Source organism: Nylanderia fulva, unplaced genomic scaffold (genome assembly GCF_048542155.1).
Source record: "Nylanderia fulva isolate GAGA-0341 unplaced genomic scaffold, ASM4854215v1 Scaffold721, whole genome shotgun sequence".
NCBI classification, from domain to species: domain Eukaryota; kingdom Metazoa; phylum Arthropoda; class Insecta; order Hymenoptera; family Formicidae; genus Nylanderia; species Nylanderia fulva.
Genome location: NW_028190832.1, coordinates 32,450 through 50,704, shown reverse-complemented (window position 1 = coordinate 50,704; position 18,255 = coordinate 32,450). Strand labels below are relative to the sequence as shown.

The following is an 18,255-nucleotide window of genomic DNA, read 5'->3' as shown; positions in this document are numbered from 1 at the left end:
TTTTGAATAGGGCGACCGTTATTAAGTGCATCGGAGAATTCAGTATTAGATATCGAGATGAATCGGTTGTCTCGATAGCAACAAACGTGATCGTTTCTCAAACAGATATGGCGCGCTTGGTCGTCTAATTATTTGCACACATTGCAGCAACGAAGTAAATGGCAGGAAACAAACAAAAAGAAATAAAAGTTAACGAACTTGTTTTAATAAAAAAATAATCTGCTTCCTCCGGCGAAATGGGACCTCGCGCGAGTAACAGAAGTCCATCCAAAAGCAGATAAGCATGTTCGCGTGGTTACTCTACGTACTGCTAAAACGACTTTTAGACGAGCAATCACTCAAGTCTGTCGATTACCAATAAAAGTTGACTCTTAATCGCAATTGAAATTGCATATTTTTAAAATTTATTTAGTTATATTAATTTAAGAGTTTAACAAGGCTCTGTAATATAAATATAAATTTAACGTATAAGACGGGCAATAAGAGCCAAATCGCGGTTGACAATGCGTTATCCTAACGAAACTAAATAATTTTCCGTTAGCATTAAATACCGGTGCACAAGGCACCAAATTTTACTTGGACACGGCCAAGATTTTTAAATATGAAATAATCTCATATTTGAGATTTAATTTCAATACCCCTTTAACCCCCCTACGGAAAATAAATAAATGAATGCAAAAGAAATTAGTTATATTGTTATATCCCCCAAAGATATACAATAGATATAACTATTAAAAGGTAACTAATATTAAGAAATGAGTACTCGTATTACATCCGCAATTACGACAGACACTGACCGCGTTAAAAAACGCATACGATGCGAGGTATACGCGGAATCAGAATTACGACAGATAATGACCGCGTTAAAAAACGCATACGATGCGAGGTATACGCGAAATCAGAATTACGACAGATAATGACCGCGTTAAAAACGCATACAATGCGAGATATACGCGGAACAGAAATTGGTCAACGTGCAAGCAAAGCAGAAGGACTTTGAATCTGCTTCGCTTGCACCTAGATTCTCGACCGGGGAAACCTGTTGCCAGGCACCCCTTCCGATCGGGAAAACTCCAAAAAACAATGATATAAAAAGAGAGTAGAGACGCGACAACTCGCTCAGTCGCAGACACAAATAATCGCTCTAACCACGATCTCGCTAACCGCGCGCGCACTTAGCATCGACTCGCTGTTGTGCGCGATACGCGGAGTAATAGAAAGTCAGTGCCGCCCACACGGTAAAGCTTCAATGTATTAATAGTGAAATAAAATAAAGACCAAGTGGTTAAAGTTGAATAAAGAATTTTAATACAAAAAGTGTAGTGCATTTTCTACAAACACCCGACAAGTCCTGACGCCCCGGATTCCCATCCCAATTTGGCGCGACCCTTAAGTGTCTCTCCCGAGGCACACAACAATATTAATATTTAGTTGTATTATTTAGTTATATTATTTAGTTATATTAACATTCTGAATAATTGTAAGAAAACCGTATCTCATTACAACTTATGCGAATAATATATTATGTAATCTGCTTATAAACGTGCCGAACGTATAAATCTCTTTGAACCGTTAGTAGGTATACTAGGGGAGTTCTAACTCAGAGGCAATGAAGGGGGTGCGGGACGGGGGAGAATCGGGGGCGAGGGGGGTGACGTCACGCGAGGGAGGGGGTCTTATCAGCAGATAAGCTTATCTTATCAGCTCAGGTTACCTGATAAGGGGATCATGTTACCTGATATGTTTATAAACAAGATAAGCGGCGTCTTTGAGCGATATCTAAGTTTTCATAAACAAGATAAGATAAGCTTTAGCGATATCTAAGTTTTCATAAACAAGATAAGATAAGCTTGAGCGATATCTAAGTTTTCGTAGAAAATCCAAAATAAGATAAGCGGCGTCTTTGTAAGGTATCTAAGTTTGCAGATAAGATAAGCGGATATCTAAGTTTTCGTAGAAAATCCAAGATAAGCGGCGTCTTTGTAAGGTATCAAAGTTTGCAGATAAGATAAGCGGATATCTGAGTTTTCGTAGAAAATCCAAGATAAGCGGCGTCTTTGTAAAGTATCTAAGTTTGCAGATAACATAAATTCTACGAAGGGCTGCCGCATGAATCGAGCGCCGACAAATAGATATTTATTACCCCAAGATAAGATAAATTCTGCGAATGGCTGCCGCTGATCCAAGCTTGGATCGAGCGCCGACATTCAGATATCTATTACTAAGGGGGTTGCGTTTCTTTATCTAAATTTTCTCCGAAGATAAGATAAAAATTCTGCGAATGGCTGCCGCCGATTCAGGCTGAGCGCCGACAATCAAGCGGGTTGATACGTATATTTCTAAGAAATATCAGCGGAGGCGAACGCAGGCTTCACAGGTTGCGAAATGGACTCGGATGAAATGAAAGGTAACGGGCGGCTTTATCTATGTATTTCTAAGAATTATCAGCGATATCGAAGTTTTCGAATCCAAGATAAGATATCGCAAATATTTCTCGCGAATTAACAATTGCATCATCGCACGAACAAAGGGATGATCGGGATATATAATGAGGACCGATGCAGCTGCCGGGTCATAGTACGGTGACATTTGCGAGCATAGTAGTGAGCATAGTGAGTGAGTGAATTGTTTTTGCAATAAAAATGGAGAACGCAGAACATATTAAGCGCGACCTGTTGGAGCGTTCCCGCCAAGTCGCCCAAGTCGCCACCTTGGGCGAATATTTCGGATGGCTGCAAGATTGTGAAGAATTTATCACACAGCTGGAAGAACGCAGCCGTGCCAAGCGTCCGCGTCTCTCGATTGGACATAGGCAATCTCTCGTGGCGAGAATAGCGCGACTCGAGGGTGCGAAGGTGCGCTTGCAAAGACAGTATGTCGGTGAAATTAGTGGTGGATTTAGTGGCGGTGGCAATAACGCGCAAAGACTCGTTTGGCGCGAAATCGATACGGCGTTCGATAGCCGTATACTGACCGGTGCGGTAATTAACGCAGACTATATTGAACCGCGTCAGTTTTTGGAAAATGCCGCAGACATTGTAATCGAGAACGTGGAGAATGTGCTGCAGAGACACATCAGTGTAAAAGTGAACACTGTTTTCAACGGCGAATTTGTGTCCGGTGACAAGCGCGCCAATAAAAGTATTAACACGAGAAACTTTGAACTCTTTCGCACGTCCGATGTACGCGAGTGGTACGAGCGCCGCGTAATCGAGCCCACGCTAGCATCGCTAGAAGAGTTCCAGGAACGCGATAGCGGCTGGGCATTGTCGCGGATAATAGATTTGACTGTGAATATCAACAAGTACAATCCAATGCGCGCGGGGTGCCATGTTAAATTACCGCAAAAAATTATGGTAAAAAGAGCGGTTGTTAATGTGCAATCAGCGGACAATGCGTGTTTCGCATGGTCAGTGGTGGCCGCTCTGTACCCCGCTGAAAGAAATGTGGAACGAGAATCCTCATATCCGCATTACACCACAGTGCTGAATCTCCAAAACATTGAGTTTCCAGTGACTGTGAATCAAATTAAAAAATTCGAACTTGCAAACAACATCTCCGTAAACGTGTACATCATCGAGAACGAGAACATCGTCCCGCTACGTCTTTCGGAAAAAAAGAAAGACAGACACGTCAATCTGCTGTACGTGAAGGATGAAAACAGCGTCGGACATTTCGCGTATATAAAAAATCTGTCTCGCCTTGTGGGCTCGCAACTGAGCAAAAAACATGGTCAAAAATATATCTGCGATCGGTAAGTATATACTTATTAAACTTAAATTATATTAATAATTTTCATTAAATTTTAATTAAATTTTTTATTTTTACAGATGCCTACATTATTTCGGAGCGGCGGATAAATTGCAGGCGCATGCGGAAGATTGCGGGAAATTGAACGACTGCGCTATCCGGTTGCCGAGCAAGAATGACAAGTGGCTCAGCTTCGACAATTACACGAGGAAGGAGCGGCTTCCGTTTGTGGTGTACGCCGACCTCGAGTGTGTTTTGGCAAAGACCGAAGATGCCAAAAATTATCACCACCATCAAGTGTTCAGCATCGCGTATTACGTACAGTGTTCGTACGACAGTTCGTTGTCAGCGTACAATTCCCGCCGTAGTGACGATTGCATCGCGTGGTTTGCTGAACAACTTAAAAATTTAGCAATTCGCGTGAAAAATATTTTAACGACCAATGTCCCCATGGTAAATTTAACGCCTGACAAGTTGTTAAAATTTCGCACTGCGACGCATTGTCACATTTGTGAGAAACCGTTTGACGAAGACGATACACGCGTCCGCGATCATTGCCACCTCACCGGGCGGTACAGGGGTCCCGCGCACTCAAATTGTAACTTAAATTATAAAGAATCATTTTGTATCCCTATAGTCTTTCACAATCTGTCCGGCTACGACGCGCATTTCATTATCGAGGACATAGCCACAGCGTTCGAAGGGGAAATCGAATTACTTCCGATAACGAAAGAAAAATACATATCATTCTCGAAAACTGTTAGATTGACACAAGACAATAATTCGAAAAATTATATTAAATTACGGTTTATCGATTCGTACAAGTTTCTCAGCGCTAGTCTCGACAAATTAGTGTCATTTTTGGACAAAGAAAAACTAAAAATTTTACAACCACAATCTCCACTTGATTCCTCTTGACCAATAGAGCCAAACGCGATGTTATTGCGACAATTATGAAAGAAAGAAAATTTGGAAACTAAGGAATTTGAATCCTATAATTCGGATTTCAAAAATTCCTCTTGTTCCTTCTCTTAACATCCCCTGTAAAGAAATAGGCGAGAAAAATATTGGTCCGAAAGTCGGCTGAATCGGGAATCGAACCCGAGACCTTCCGCTTGCCGGGCGACTGCTCTTCCAAATTTCTTTCTTTCATAATTGTCGCAATAACATCGCGTTTGGCTCTATTGGTCAAGAGGAATCAAGTGGAGATTGTGGTTTTAAAATTAAAAGAGCTGACTTAAAAAGTATTCTTATTAAAAATTTTACATTCGGAATATCAAAATTTAACTAGTAAAAAATTCAATTTATTGACACGAAAGGGCGTCTTTCCGTACGAATACATAGACTGCGTGGACAGATTATAAGACACATGTTTACCGCCGCGCGACTCATTTTACAGTTCCTTAACCGGCGACGCAGTATCCGAGAGTGATTACGCGCACGCCGAGACCGTCTGGAGCCGATTTTCCCTTCGAACGCTAGGCGAATATAGCGATTTATATTTAAAAATTGATGTCTTGTTATTAGCCGATATATTTGAGAATTTTCGTGATAGTTGTATAAAAAGTTATGGACTCGATCCCGCGTATTATTATACTCTCCCCGGATATACATGGGACGCCATGTTAAAACATACAAATATAAAATTTGAATTATTAACAGACATTGACATGGTAATGTTTGTCGAACGGGGTATACGCGGCGGCCTTAGTCAATGTTCAAACTGATACGCACAGGCTAATAACAAGTACATGCAATCGTACGACCCATCGAAACCCTCATTTTATCTCATGTATTTAGATGTATTGTAAATAATTTGTACGGATGGGCAATGTGTCAACCATTGCCGTATGCCGATTTTCGGTGGGTCGACAATATATCGAATTTTGACGTATCATCTATCGCGTTCGATTCGCCTATAGGCTATGTTCTCGAAGTAGATTTAGAGTATCCGCAGCATCTTCATGACGCACACATTGACCTACTGTTTTGCCTGACGCGCGATAAGTCGCCCGGCAAGCGGGAGTATAAACTCCTCGCAACGCTTTGCGATAAGAAGCGCTATGTAATACATTATCGTAATCTACAGCAGTGCACGCGCCACGGGCTACCCATAACAAAAATATATCGCATACAACAATTCACACAGTCAGCGTGGCTGCAAAAATACATCGAACTCAATACACAGTTTAGAACACATGCAAAAAACGATTTTGAAAAAAATTTATATAAATTGATGAATAATCCGATATTCGGCAAGACGATGGAAAATGTGCGCAATCATGTAGATGTAAAATTATTAACAAAATAGGACGGACGGTACGGTGCGGAGGCAATGATCGCGAAACCAAATTTTTATAGTACGAGCGTATTTTCGGAAAAATTAGTTGCAATAGAATTACGCAAACTCGAAGTAAAATTCTACAAGCCAATCTACGTCGGCATTTGCATACTCGACATATCAAAAGTATGTCTTTATGAATTTCATCACGAATACATGTCACCGCTCTATCGTGACAAATATAGAGTAATGTACACCGACACGGATAGTTTAATATATCAAATTAAATGCTAGGATGTCTATGAAAATTTGAAACGCGATATCGCTCGATTCGATACCAGCGATTACGCCGCGAATAATGCGTACGGTATACCACTCGCGAATAAAAAGGTGCCGGGTCTGATGAAAGATGAGAATAACGGCGCGATAATGACCGAATTCGTCGGGCTTAGAGCAAAAATATATGCTTTGCGGGTGAACGGTAAAAAGGACACTAAAAAGGCAAAAGGTGTCAAAAATAACGTCGTAGCGCGTAGTATAACATTCGACGATTATACGCGTTGCCTTAATGACGAAATTAAAATGACGCGTCAACAGTCATGCATAAGATCGAAATTGCATAAAGTGTATACCATCAGCGAGACAAAAATTGCTCTAAGTCCCTACGACGACAAACGGTATGTCGTACCTGATTCGACCGACACCTTGCCATGGGGACATTATCGAATACCGTTGTAAATTATATCTATTATATTTATTATATTTATTATATTTATTATACTTATTATATTTATATTATGTTTTAAGGATGTATTAATGAGAATTATATATTTTTTGTTATATATATATTTTTGTTATATATTTTACTCGTATATATGGTATACAATATATAGTATGTTATACAATGATTGAATAAAATACATTAAATAACATTTAAATACATTAAATACATTAAATAACATTTATTTTTATTGTAACACAATAATTCGAGCCGAGATTAATAGTTTTTTTATATTGAATTTACGCTGGCTGTAATAATGCGTCCGTTGAGGAATTTCTTCCAATTTGTTGGACACAGTTTTAATTGGAGCGCGGTCAAACATTTGAAGGATTGGATTAAATTAAATAAGAGACTGATTAGATTAAATTTGCGAATCAAATTTTTAAAAGATTGTTTAAATCAGGAGGTTACACCGTCTCATCTGATGTTTCTTTCTCGTTATGCTAATAATTTATATCATTATAAGTCTGTATTGAAACACAAATTTATTATAAGACGTACTATTAAAGACATTTTAAGAAATGAAATTTATGATGCTCATAGACAGAAGCACAAAGTCAGATTAGATATTTATGAACTCGTTCGTTACATCATGTTAGATCTCCCAGTGTTTTATTGTGATGGGTTTTTCGGTGAGCAAAGCAAATCATTACATTATTTTTATAATAAGGAGCGGGTTCGACTGGATGATAAATTTAGATGGCTCTTAGATAAACAAAATAAATTCAATAATAGGAATATCCGTCCTATCCAATATTATTACACGTGTACGAAAGAATTTTCTTCAAGGCCATGTGAGTCAGGGCCGTCTCAGTCTCTCAGCGTTTCCTTGAGCCCGACTTCCTTTGTTTCTTTAAATCCTGATGTTGCTGACAAAAGAGATAAATGGTTTTTAAATTTATCATCCGTATCGATACCGTATGAAATTCGAGATTTGTTGCGGTTAGGAGAGAATTTCTGTCTGCCAGTATTTGACAAAGATAAAACCACCATAGAGTTGTTGAAAAATATGGAACAAAATATTTTTAAACTCCCTGTGGAAAAACGATCTGCAGTCAGAAGTAGAGCCTTTCCCATAATAAATAAATTCCATATTTCCATGTCAGAAAAAGCTCACACAAAAAATAGTTTTTGTAAGGCTTACAAATTGACGGGTAAATTCATCCAAGACAATCCCGATATTTTATTTATGAAGGCGGATAAGGGTAATATCACGGTTGCGATGAACAGAGATATGTACATGGACAAAATGTGTGATTTGCTGGCTGACCGGGATACTTATACTGTTGTTAAAAAAGATCCGACTAGGAACCTAATTAATCAATTACACGGAATTTTAATGAGATGAAAAACGAAGAATTACATTTCTTCAACAACATATAAATCCCTGAACTGCACGGACGGGGTTTTACCGAGAGCGTATGGTCTGCCGAAGGTGCATAAACCGAATTGCCCTTTACGTGTCATCGTGTCATCTAGGAATACACCTCTTTATTACTTGGCAAAATTTTTACATAAGATAATATATAAGGCAATTCCGAAACCTGATTCGGCTATTTCTGATAGTTTCCAATTAGTGAACAAATTAAATGGTTTATGTGTGGATAGTGATGTGAAGCTAGTTTCACTAGATGTTACATCATTGTTCACCAACGTACCATTGGATATGGCTATTGATAGTTTAATTAACAGATGGGGGTATATTGAAAAAGAGTGTATTATTCCACGAGATGAATTTTTATTGGCAATTCGTTTTATTATGAACTCGACTTATTTTATGTTTAATAATGTATGTTATCAACAGACTTTTGGCACGCCTATGGGTTCCCCCCTCTCACCGATTATTGCGGATATCACGTTGCAAGATTTGGAGAGTAGAGCGATTGCTGCGATTCCATTGTCATTTCCATTTTATTTTAGATATGTTGACGATATCGCGTTGGCGGCCCCACCCTCCATGCTTAAAATAGTTTTAAACACTTTCAATTCTTTCCATCCTAGATTGCAGTTCACCATGGAGGAGGGGGTTGGCAACCGATTGAATTTTTTAGATGTCACCATTATTATAAATAATGGGAGCATTGAGTTTGATTTGTTTCATAAGCCGACGTATTCAGGTAGATATTTAAATTTTGAATCGCAGCATCCTCTCTGTCATAAAAAAGGCACCATTATCAGCCTCATAGATAGAGTTTTTTGGCTATCTCATCCGAAATTCCATAAAGTTAACTTTGAGTCTATGATTGGAGTTCTTTTGTCTAATAATTATCCTCTCAATTTGATATTTCATACATTACAAGCGCGGTTAAAAAAGTTGTTCTTCCGCTATAATAATAAGTTGCATAACAATAGAGCAAATGTATGCAATGACAAGATTCTAACGCAGAAAAAAGTTTCGTACTTTAATATTCCGTATATTAATAATGTATCGAAGAGAATCGAGGACATTACACGTGATTTGGATGTCATTCCATCATATACAGCAATTAACAGTCTCCGTAAATTCATTAAAGTACACAAGGATAAGTTACCAAGAGAACTCCATAATAATGTAGTTTATAAAATTGATTGTATGGATTGTGATGCGTCGTACGTAGGGCAGACGGGTAGATTGTTGAAAACTAGGATGAAAGAACATCGCAACAACATAAAAAGAAACGCGTCACAATTATCAGTCATATCGGAACATAGATTATTGAACCATGAATTTAATTGGGAGGATGTAAAAGTCTTAGACGAGGAGCCTTTTTTAGGTAAACGTTTGATATCCGAAATGATCCACATAAAACGTCAGAGGAATAGTTTAAATTTACATAGCGACACTGATAAATTAAACGAGAATCTTGATCTGTTAATAGAAAAATTTACCAAAATCTAGCTTTGTGATTTTACATAGCCGGGTTTTTTTGTTAGACTTTTGACATGAGTGCCGATTAGTTTAGTTGTTTTTATTTTTATTTTTATTTTCATATTTTATTTTTATATTTGTTTTTTGCGTATATATGTATCGACTGTGTCGAGGTAGAATACCGCACAGTCGTTAGAGTGATGTGTCACGTGTAGCATCGTCTTCTCTCTGTTTTTGCTGTCGGGGTGAGTGTTCTTCCCGGTTCTTAATTTTTAATTCTTGTGAATTGTTCTACGTTTAATTTATACCATGTTGATTAGTGTTGGTAAGGGAGTCACTGCTCCGCTTCCTTCCTGACGATGGTCACCGTTAAGGAGACACTCCGACGGCCGGACGGTTTGAATAGGGAGGGTAATGATATTTAATTTATTTGCGGATTGTATGTATACGAGTTTTATAATTTTCTGATTGTACCGATTATCCTTCTATTTTTGTTTCTTTGTATTTTGCAGCTACTGAAGAAGACCCGAAGTGGGTCGAAACGTTTAGAATTTAATAAATGAGTTTGACTTGAGATCTCATTTTAATTTATTAATTTTGTGCATGTCATCCGCATAGGCTCCGATTGCCGTCGAGATTTTATTTTTATTGTAACACAATAATTCGAGCCGAGATTAATAGTTTTTTTATATTAAATAACATTGTTTTTATGTATCCAAGAGTTGTGCGAACTGTCGAATCCCAGCCATTTCACGTAAACCTCGTCACCCCTCCTGCGCAGTATTTTCTCCACGAGGTACACATCCGGACAATTTGCGCGATGCAGCTCGTGCTCGTAAAACGCTCCAGCGATAGATGTCTTGCGATAATCCTCGAGTAGATATGTTACGGGATTAGTATGCTGCACTTTAACAATCTTAAACACCTCGGTTGTCCAATTTGGTGTGTATCCCTTCTCAAAAAGTTGTTTGTACTTGCTGACGTGTACCTGATCACCTACTTTGAACTTTGCCGGGCCCGCGATTTTTACACGATTGTACACGGTAGCCAAGAGTCTTTCGGCGATCGCGGGGGTAACGTCAGCGGGTCGCATACCAATCGTTCGATGCTTGCGTCCGTTGTAATCTGATACGAGGCGTGACAGCATGTTGAACCATTTGTAAGTACCATTCAGCGTAAACATCTTCCACATATCGTTTTTTAGCGTGCGATTGAATCGCTCGACGACCGACGCCTTCAATACCGAATATGTCGAATAGTGATTAATGTCATGTTTTCGCATAAGTCGTTGCACATGGGAGTGGCTCACTTGGACACAGTTCAAATAGACACAGTGCAAATGGACACAGGGCAAATGGACACAAAATTTTCTACACGGCTCAATTGGACACAGTGCAAATGGACACAGTGCAAATGGACACAAAATTTGATACCTACAATATTAGACACTGTTAAAATATACACTATTAATTTGTACACCGTTAATTTATACACCGTTTATTTGTACACCGAAATTTGTACACCAAAATTTGTATACCGTTTACTTGTACACCGTTCAGATGTACACCGAAATTTGTACATTGTTCATTTGTACACCGAAATTTCTACACCGAAAGTTGTACACCGAAAGTTGTACACGGAAAGTTCTACACGGAAAGTTATACACCGAAAATTCTACACGGAAAGTTCTACACGGAAAATTCTATACGGAAAGTTGTACATGGAAAGATCTACACGGAAAGTTGTACACCGAAAGTTCTACACGGAAATTTCTACACGGAAAGTTCTACATGGAAAGTTGTACACGGAAAGTTCTACACGGAAAGTTCTACACGGAAAGTTGTACACCAAAAGTTGCACATCGAAAGTTGTATACCGAAATTATTGGACATCTTAATTATTTTGTGAATATTAATGTTTTTATATTTGTTACTTATTTTTATTAACATTTATGAAAAGAAGCTTTGACATACAGATATAAAAGAGATAAAGGATGGACTAATGAGAACATCGAGCAGAATCAAGACGCAAATTTGTTGAAAATTTATTATAAAAATGAGGGATAAACAGATAATGTGCGAAAAAGAATATAAATTTAAGACATGTTTTTTATTTAATATTCAAACAAGCTGTACAAAAGTTTTTTGCGTAATATTTTTGGCAATGTTCACAACTTTCATAATTGTATTTTATATAATATAGGACAGTGTTTTTATTAATGTAGTATTTATTTTATATTTTATTACTCAATATAAAAAAATACCACGTTTAAAATATTCTATTATTTATATTATATATTTATAATATATATTATTTTATAATACTTTAACGTTATATCACAGAACTTAACACAGAATCGCAATACACTAGACTTGACACACTTAAGGCCCTGCGCACAATAGGAAAAATACTAAATATTAAATATTAAATACTAAATATTAAATATTAAATACTAAATATTCAATATTTAATATTAAATATTTAATATTTTATTATGCGCAAGACCTAAAGATAATGTTATAAGAAAAAGTTGTCAAAATCCATTTTTAGTGTTAAATACATTTCTAGAAAATAAAATCTGTATGTAAAAACAAATTATGTATACTGATTGATAATTCACTATGAGAACTTGTACTTCCGTAATCGAACGTCCTTCAAATGCTAATGATTATATTGTAAGGGTTTGCGATTATGTTTAAGCCGCTTTGTATATACCGTGTTATGCTGCGCGCGCCGCGGCTACTTCCCTGTTCATTGGCGATTTACCGTGTTGATCTGATTACCTAGCGACATGTGACCTAGCGCTTCGGTGATTGGCCAGCGAGGCCGGCGACACCGGGAGACGCGCGAGAGCAATTGTTAATACGCAGTCTTTTTCCACGACTCGCACGAAGTACTCGGCCCTGGCAATAAATTTCTGATTGTTCCTATTACCGAGTGATCACTACGCCTAATCCTTTGAGAACCATTTCCACGCTTTTTCCTGACACCAACCTATCAAGAATACCCCTGTCACAAGGACGATCTTACAATATAATGGTGCGTCATATTTTAACAAGGCAATTATTTTAACAAAAACAGTAAATTTTTGTAATATTGCTTAACAACTTAAACTCAAATTTGAGAAACACAATTCGCAATTTCACCATAAATGCAATATTATTACAACGTATTATAAGAAGAGGTAGTCAAATATCTCTTTGGCATTACATATATTGCTTGAAAATAAAATATGGATGTAAAAACATATTAAGTATATTGATGGAAAAAAATTTACTACAAGAAAACTTGTACTTCTGTAATCAAACTTAAATTTTTTTAAATCCTGATTAATGTAGAAAATAAAATATACTAGTAATACAGTATGTTGTACAAGTGTCATTTTGACTGTAACACAAAATTATTTAAACTTATGTAGTAATATTGCGTTTCATAATACGCGTCACATTTTAGCAAGGCAATTATTTTATAACAATAACAGTAAATTTGTGTAATATTGCTATCTTATGTATTTAAACAACTTAAACTCATAGTCGGACAAGACATTCGCAATTTTATCACAGAGATGCAATACTATCACAATAATATTGTAAGAAAATGTAATCAAAACTATTTTTGGCGACAGCTTATGTAGTAATATTGCGTGTTTAAAGATATAATTTATAGAAAAGTCTTTTTACAAAGTATTGCTTGGAATCGATCTTATAATATTATAACTCGAACATAACTTTGAAAATTTACATTACATATCAGACACCGATTAGCTTCTAAACGTTTAATACATTGGAAACAACAAGCAAGATGACCACGTGGTATGAAAACGTGTGTTCGTTCGTCATTATAACACAGAATACAAGAGTCCGAGGAAGATTTTTTTTAGCTGCATCTTGACTATCCTGCAGCGTCCAGTCCACAGCATGATATGGAACATTTACAGATGCATTGCTCTCATCTGTGTTTGTGGGCAAAATTTAATATTTGTTTATTTATCTTCCTGTGTATTATTTTTAGTAAAATTATCTTTTTTTGCAAATATGTTAAAATATTTTTTAAAGCAACGTATCATTTATAAAAAAAAAGAAGGATATTAGTAATTAATTTTACAGATATGTTCTGCACATACGTGTTATATACATATATATACATGTGAAGATTTGATCATAATGAGTAAAGTAAATTGTATGCCTTTCTCACAATAAATTTCTGTTATTATATTTTATAAAAGTCCACCAACTCCCTAAGTAGATCCGGAACAATAGATATGCAACAAAACTATTATTATTAACAATATATATTTGCAATCCAGATATTATATAAAACTATTCACACACAAGAAAAATAATATTTTAAAAAGTAATTGCTGGTGTACGATTACATTTTTGTTTAATTGGCAAACAAATATTTAATAAAATTTATTAATTTAAAAAAAGGAAAAAGAAAAATGAATCTTTTCAATATAAAAAAAATATAAATATATAAATAAATACATAATAACAAAATATATACATTCTAAGCATTTAAATAATAATATAATTTTAAAACAAGACCATTTATATAAATATTTATATACAATTTATACGTATTCTAATTATGTTATTCAATATTTTCCAATATTTCTCTCTAATAATTTATTTATAATAAATAAACACAATTTGAATGTAATATGTAAAAACATTGTGAAATGGTTACCTAGTTGAATGCAGAAATGTTCTCAAGAAGGAAACTGTATGGTTACACTTCGTTATATTACCAAACTTCCTGCAATATTTACATTTGATTAATAATTTTGAATTATAATATATATTGTATATATGTACAACACATTTTATTATAACATATTATACATTTATTATTTTAGAACAAATGAAAAATAATTCGAGAAATATGCAATATATATTAACATTAAATATAATTAAATTAAATATAATAAAATGTATAATGAATTGAAAATGTTCTGAATAAAAATATGGTTTAAAAAAAGGAAATTATTTATTATTTATATTGTAACTATTACGTACAATAACTTTGCTAGAACCAAGGAAAAGATATATATTATTTAAATTCAGTCATATTAATATCATCAATCAAACATCTTCGATTAAAATGTAAATTGTATTAATCGTTACACATTGTTAATTTATGGAAATAGAGAAATTATATCGATTTTCTTAAGTCAATCATTAATGGAAGAGATTCGCATTAATTTTGCTATATTTAATCGTCAATTAAATATTTTTAATTGTTTCTGCTCAAATCAATTGTCAATTGAATTGTCTTCGATTGAATCTGTTTTTTTCAATCGTCAATTAAAGTACTTCTAATTAAAATTAACTTATATTAATTGTTAATTAAAAAACTTTTAATTAAATTAGCTTGTATTAATTTTTAATCGATCGTTCTCCGATTAATTTCGTTTATATCAATTGTCATTATGATAATCTCATTATTCTTTGTGACATGATCTCACATGAGAAAATTTAATTCTATATTAACACAGATGTTACCGTCAATTTCATCAACTTTAAACTTTCCTGACTGAAATTTGAATGCGAGATAGATAGAGAATCGTACACCGCGTAACGGTTAAAGAAGAAACTAGCAATTATTGCATAACTGTGACGTATCGTTTATGTCAATAACGTAATGAATCTATAATTGTTACATAAAATTGTTATGTAAGTTTGGCGTTACTTTATTATATATGTATTTATGTATTATGGTTCCAACGTCCATGTGATGAAAATGCTTTAACAGAATTAGAACGATTACGATCACATCATAAATAATTGAAAAAGCCAAGATTTTACATTTATTCATCCTCTTATGCTACATAATTACTGAAGGTAAGGAGGCTTCCGGTTCCGGTAAGAGAGTGAGTGACAGGTGTGTGAAAGCGTGGCAGATATTTGTGAGAAAAGAGTGAGAAAAGGGGTGAGGTGAATAGGAGATAGGAGGTGAGAGGGTGTAGGAAAAAGAGGAGGAGAGATTGAAGGATATGAGAAGATAAAGGGGTAAGGAGTTAGAAAATAGAAAGTAGGAAAAGGTGAGACACGTGGACACGTAGACACGTGGAAGAAAGAGAGTAGGTGTAGGGAGTAGGTGTAGTAGAGGATAAAGATAGGGAATTCACTAGGGAATTCACTAGCGAGTTGGAGCGAGTTGGAGCATAGAGTAAGTGAATCAAAGACAGAAAGCGATAAGGGAAAAATGATAAATGAAGAGATTATTAGAGATAGGAGGATAGAGACCAATAGAGATAGGATGTTAGAGGAAGGGGGGAAAAAGGGAGATGAGGAAGAAATAAAAAAGAAGGCAGGGAGGCCGAGAAGAGTAGATGAGTTAGGGAAGGAAAGGAGGAGCAGTATGGGATGTATAGATGATTTTTTGAAAAGGAAAAGAGAAGAAGGGGGAGAGGAGGATAAGGAGGAAGAGGAAAGAAGCCTAAGAAGGAGCAAAAAGACAGAAAGGCTGAATAGAGAGGTAGGGGGGATAGAAAAGGAGGAGTTAAGAAAGATGATGGAGGAGATAGGGGAGAAGATAACAGAGAAGTTAGGCGAGGAAATGAGAAAGTTGAAGATAGAAATTTGGAAAAAGGAGGGGGAATGGAGGAGAAGAAAGAAGAGAACTGAGAAAAGAGATAGAGAGCCTGGAGAAGAGAGTGATAGATTTGGAGGCAAGAGTAGAGGAAAGAGGAAGAAAGGGGGAAAGAGAAAGAGAGGGGGGCGAAGGAGGGAGTAAGGGGATAAACGAGACAATAATAGGAAAAGTGAAGGACATAGGAAAGAAATTAGAATGGAAGGAAAGAGAAGAGAAAAGAAATAACATAGTGATAAAAAGAATGGAGGAAGGAGAAGGAAGGTGTAAAGGAAAGAGTAGAGAAATTAATGAAAGAGATAGGAGCGAAAGCAGAAATAGAATGGATAAGGATGTTGAAAGGAAAGGAGGGAAAGGAAGGTGAAATGGTGGTAGTGAAACTAGGAAGTAGAGAACAAAAAAGACAGGTAATGGAGAGGAAGAGGATATTAAGAGGAAAGAAGGTGAGAATAGAAGATGATTTAACATGGGAAGAGAGAAAGATAAAATGGAGACTAATGGAGATCGCGGAGATAGAAAGGAGGAAAGGAAACAATGTATGGACGAGCTATGGAAGGATAAAAATCAATGATGTATGGTGGAGATGGGAAGAGGAGGAAGGTGTGCTTAAAAACTGGAAAGGAGAAATTAGAGAAGGTATAGAGAAAAGGAGGGGGGAAGAAGGGGGTATGAAGACAGGAATGGAGGAAAAAAAAGGGATAGAAGAAGGGAGAAGAGAAGAAAGGAGGAAAGGAGGAGGGGAGAACAATAGTAAGAAGAGAAAGGAGGAAGGAGAAAGGGAGACGGAGGCAGAAAGGAGAAAGGAACAGGAGAGAAAGGAAAAAGGAGGAGAAGTAAGAGAGGAATGGAAAATAGGTTTTTGGAATGTGGCAGGGCTGAAGAATAAGGAAGAAAAGTTCTGGAAGGAAATAGAAGATTGGGAGGTGGTAGTGATGATGGAAACATGGATAGAGGAAAGGGGGTGGGAGGCGATTAAAAAGAGGTTACCGAAAGGATATAGATGGGAGAAGCAAGCAGCAAAGAGGAGAAAGAAGAAAGGAAGACCGATGGGGGGAATGATCATGGGGGTAAGGGAGGAGAGGGGGAAGATAAAAGTATCAGGAATGGGAGAAAAGGCGGAGGGAATAATGATGGCGGATTTAGAAGTAGGAAGAGAGAAGTGGAGGGTAATAGGCGTATACATCAACGGGGACATGGAAAGGAAATTGGAGGAAATGAAGGAATGGATGGAAGAGAAAGAAGAAAATAATTGGACGATTTTGGGAGGAGAATTTCAACGCAAGGACAGGTAGAAGGGGGGGGGGTGATAGGAGGGGAGGAGGAAAGAAGAAAGAAGATCGAAGGACAAGAAAGTTAATGAGGAAGGGAAGAAGTTGATAAAAGAGTTGGAAGAGGTAGGATGGGGAATCTTTAATGGAGGGATAAGAGGGGATAGGAAGGGGGAGTACACATACACAGGAGGAAGAGGGGAATCGGTGATAGATTACGTGGTGGGAGAGGATAGAGTAAAAGAAAGGATATAGAGAATGGAGGTGGGAGATAACATAGAATCAGACCATCACCCATTGATTGTAACGCTAGAAAGAAGAGGAGGAGCTGAAAAGGGAAAAGGGGGGGAGGGAAAAGGAATAAGAAAAAGAGGGAGATGGACAAAGAGGGGAGGAGAAAGAATAAGAGAGGAAATAGAGTGGGGAGAGGGGTGGAAGGAGGGGATTGAAGAGGAGCTAGAGGAAAAAATAGGAAGAATAGAAGAGGAATTGAGAGAAGAAGAAAAAGAGAGTGGAGAAGGGAAAAGGAAAGGGTGGTGGGACGAGGAATGTGAGAAGAAGAGGAAAGAAGTGAGGAAAAAGTTAAGGGAATGGAGGAAAAAAGGAGGAGGAGGAGAAGGATATAGAAGAGTAAGGGCGGAATATAAGTTAATGTGTAAAGGAAAAAGGGAGGAGGAGAGGCTAAGATGGTACAAGGAGGCGATAGAGGCAAGAACGGAAGGAGAGGTATGGA

At 36.6% G+C, this 18,255-nt stretch overlaps 1 protein-coding gene across 1 annotated transcript; it reads left to right on the top strand.

Moving 5' to 3' along the window:
* The first annotated feature begins 2,642 nt into the window (after positions 1–2,642).
* LOC146720289 (uncharacterized) lies at positions 2,643–5,867 on the top strand. Its single transcript, XM_085488843.1, has 3 exons — positions 2,643–3,754; positions 3,831–4,136; positions 5,840–5,867. Exons 1-3 carry the CDS (start codon positions 2,643–2,645, stop codon positions 5,865–5,867), a joined length of 1,446 nt encoding a protein of 481 aa, XP_085344969.1.
* Positions 5,868–18,255: the final 12,388 nt, after the last annotated feature.